We start from the raw sequence: 4,331 nt of genomic DNA, 5'->3' as shown, positions 1-4,331 counted from the left end.
AGGAGAACCATTGTTCCTCTACTTAGCTGTCACAGAGGTAGCAGTAAGCGCAGTTCTAGTGAGAGAGCAGGATAAGGAGCAGAAGCCATTCTATTACGTAAGCAAGTCTCTGCTGCCGGCAGAGACCAGGTACACATCTCTTGAAAAATTAGTATTGGCATTGGTAGTTGCATCTTATAAACTGCACCCTTACTTCGAGTCCCATATCATACATGTCGTGACTAACTACCCATTAAAATCCATAATGAGGAAACCTGAGCTATCAGGCAGAATGTCAAAGTGGCCCGTACACCTTAGTGCATATGACATCAGGTATGACCCTAGGACAACAATCAAATAACAGGCACTGGCAGACTTTGTGTCAGACTTCAGCCCAGCTATCCAGAATCTGCCAGACGAGGAGATTCTGACCCTTAAAGGGAGCAGGGAATTAGAAATCTGGCAGATGCACATCGATGGAGCCTCCAACCAGAGGGGGGCAGGCGTAGGACTGATCCTACGATCACCGCAGGGAGATCTGATAGCCCAAGCAGTACGATGTGAATTTAAGGCGACTAATAATGAAACACAATATGAAGCCTTAATACTAGGAATGCAGCTAGCCCCGGAACTGGGAGTCGGGAACCTGCAAGTATACAGTGACTCCTTGCTGATAGTTAACCATGTGAATGATGAATTCATAGCCAGGGATTCAAAGATGATCGCCTACTTGAAACTGGCAAATGAGCTAAAGCAGAAATTCAAAGATTGCAAATTCAAGCGATCCTAGGGACCGAACGAGGAGGCAGATGCCGTAGCAACCCTAGGGGCAACATTCAAACCAACCGAACTATCCAATATCCCCATCGCTCATATGCTCGAACCTTCAATTCAAAAATTAGAAGAAGTGGACATAGGAGAACTGAAAGACCAGCAGGATGACTGCCCAGACAGACGATCAACCCGCTGGTCAGGCAGATGACTGGGACTGGCGGACACTATACTTAGATTGGCTGTGACATGGCAAGGTGCTAGACGACGGAAAGAAGATAAGAGGTTTTAAAATAAAAGCCTCAAAATTTATACTAATTAATGACATAATTTTCAAGTAGTCAGCAGCAGGACCGTACCTACGATACCTGGATAAGCAAGAAGCACAGACTGTGTTGCATGCTTTCCACAGTGACGAATGTGGAAACCATGGAGGGGGCAGGAGTCTGTCAACCAAAGCGCTCAAACAAGGTTACTTCTGGCCCACAATGAGGGTAGACTATGCAGAATATGCCCGCAAATGTGACGCCTGCCAGCGTTCAGCGCCAATGAACCACCAGCCGGCAGAGCCCCTGCATCCCATGATTTATCCCTGGCCATTCATGACATGGGGGATTGATATAGTGGGTCCTCTGCCTAGAGCCACAGGAAACAGAATATGGATGCTAGCAATGATAGATTACTTCTCCAAGTGGATAGAAGCAGAAGCATTCACAGAAGTAAAGGACAAGCATGTCATTTCTTTCATTAAATGTAATATCATCTGCAGGTTTGGCATCCCATCATAAATCATATGTGACAACGGATCACAATTAATCTCAAACGATGTCGAGGGATACTGTGCCAGATGGAATATCACTCTGAAAAAAGCAGCACCCAGGACTCCAAAGTCCAACGGACAAGCTGAGTCCAATAACAAAATCATCATGGACAACTTGAGGAGAGGCTACAACAGTTAGGAGGAAAGTGGGCAGATGAATTTCCACTAATGCCATGGTCAGACAGAACGACCCCAAAGACGGCAATATGCCAAACACCCTTCAGTCTGGTGTTTGGTGCAGAAGCAGTCATTCCATCAGAAGTTCTAGTTCTAACTCACAGGTATGAATGTATGACAAGGGAACAGAACAATGCAGAGATGGTCAGAAGCCTGGACACAATAGACGAGCTGCGAACAAATGCAAAAATACGGCTGGCTGCCTACAAGCAGTCAGTCGCCAGAAGTTACAACAAGAATGTGAAAGTCAGGCTCCTGGAGGTAGGAGACCTAGTCCTCCGTGAAGTGTTTCAAAACACAAAGAATCGTAAGGCAGACAAATTTGCCTATAAATGGGAAGGACCATACCAGGTAGAAAGAGTTGTTGGCCATGGTGCGTACAGATTAATGACTATGGACGGTCATATCATACATAAACCATGTAATATACTTCACCTGAAGAGGTATCACTTTTAATAATAAGTAGAAATTAGTGTACAAAGTAGTATGTGAAGAAAAGCCAACAAAAAAAAAAAAAAAACTATAGTAGCCATACTACCAATTTTGTGTCAATTTACTTTTTCCTTTTATTTCTTTCAAAATTTAAAAACTATTGGAGTTGTGTGGCCTGTAAGCTTCCTGGGACCACAATTTCTCTTGTTCCCCATGAGACGGCATCAAGTACTTCACATCGCTCTGATAAATTTCAATTTTCAGGCTTCTCTAAGTGCTTCTCTCTGAATCCTAATGTCTATGGTACTTTGAAAGGGTAGCTAGCAAGACTGTCAACTGCAAAAGTGGGGTGACAAGGCACACGGTACTCCAACATGCCTAACCTACATTTCTCCATTAGGAGCACCCTCACCAGGCGGCTAGTGGAACATACGAAAGGGAGTCTGGCTGACAGCTGAAAGCTTATCCAGCTACCCCTGATACCACCCCCTGGAAGTAGCTCGCAATAAACGCAATTAATCAGGGCCCCAGCATGCATGCATATATATATGAAGCGCAGGGATCTCCGAGCTATCAGAATCCTGCAACGTTTTATCGGTCCTAGAATGGCGATAAACTTGCCTAAGGTACGCCCCTGTTGGCTTTAAATGTAATACCCCTCAATGAGGCATCAAAATAACTATTAAATCTAAGCGGAAAATACGAGATTTTTAAAACCTTTAAAAGTTTAAAGTGTGAAATCCACCATAAGTGATCAAACGAAAAAGAAAAGTAAGATAAATAAGTTTTACAATTAAAAACAAAGTGCTTTGGGGAAAAGATATCTCACGAATAAGCACAAGTCTAAAGATAGGTGAGTCTAAAAAACGATAACTAAAGTCTAAGGGTCAACGTTCTCGCTAGCTCACACGTCTTCCCCATAATCTACATCACAAACCTGTCATTCATGTAAACATGAACACCACATTCAGTGGGGAGTAACTCAGAGTTCTCACAGCCACAATATGTCAAAATACAAGTAAACAAGCACTTAATTAAACATATTGATCATACATTATACTTGAATAATAATGAACAAGGGGTATAAATGATTATCATAATGAGATAGGCAAATTGCATTCATAATGAGATAAGCATGATACATAATATTAAATATGCATTCGAGGGAATAGAATAACTAAGTCAACCGATTTCATATTAACTCGACTCAACTATTCATGTGAGATAATTAAATAAAATGGAAGACACGGATACAGTCGTTTAGATAAAAGCACGCATTTCAAGGAAACATAACATGGATATGAGATTAGGCATCGAATCATATGAAGAAGATAAACAATGGATCAATTAAATAGAAAATACATGGATGGACGCCATAGCCATTACTTTAAAAACTTGTTAACAACCATAGCACGGGACGTGGCTACTAATGTCGCATTCATACTTATGGCTTGCATCTCACCATAAGAACGGATGGGAACATCGATCCCGGCGATCATATCGTAACTACGCACTTGCATCTCACCACTAGTCCAGTAGTATCCGATAGGACCAAGACTCTCACAAACAATCATATAAGACGTGAACTCTCGTATATAAGGACATGCCAGTGACCAGAATCAAGCAAGACGTTTACGTAGTATGGACTCACAAGATAAACACCTAGACTCCAACTTCTTGGTAGCACGACGATAATAATACGGTCCTAGTCTATACCTGGAACCAGACTCTCGGGATGGACGTCACCCGATTCGACATGCGGTCACCTATCCGCATCCAAGACTCGATACATGGCACACAGTCTGTAACCAAAGGTCGAGTAATCCCAAATCGAAAACATGGACCACAGTCCGTAATCAAAGGTCCGAAAGGGTAAATAAGGAATGTCAAGTAGTCACACCATGTAAAACTTCACACTTGAGTCACCAATACGAGTAAAAATGATTGCACAAACATAATGTAAACAATTCATGTGAAGCATGTATAAGTATAAGAGTATAACAAATATCAGGTGCTCTATGCCGGTGTGGGCACCGGCTGCCGGCCCACCGGCAGAGGATACATGTGAAGGTAAAACAAGGCCAAATGGCTGAAAGTGTGTTCTCTGCCGGTGTACCGGCTACCGGTCCACCGGCAGGAAATATTAGTCAAG

The 4,331-nt window shown here is 42.7% G+C and overlaps 1 protein-coding gene across 1 annotated transcript; it reads left to right on the top strand.

Annotated features, from left to right (window-relative positions):
* The first annotated feature begins 244 nt into the window (after window positions 1–244).
* LOC141655537 (uncharacterized) lies at window positions 245–769 on the top strand. The gene is made up of 2 exons (XM_074462612.1): window positions 245–312; window positions 373–769. The coding sequence occupies exons 1-2, from the start codon at window positions 245–247 to the stop codon at window positions 767–769; spliced, it is 465 nt and encodes a 154-aa protein (XP_074318713.1).
* Window positions 770–4,331: the final 3,562 nt, after the last annotated feature.

Source organism: Silene latifolia, chromosome 5, assembly GCF_048544455.1.
Source record: "Silene latifolia isolate original U9 population chromosome 5, ASM4854445v1, whole genome shotgun sequence".
NCBI lineage: Eukaryota > Viridiplantae > Streptophyta > Magnoliopsida > Caryophyllales > Caryophyllaceae > Silene > Silene latifolia.
This window is presented reverse-complemented; position numbering and strand designations above follow the sequence as displayed.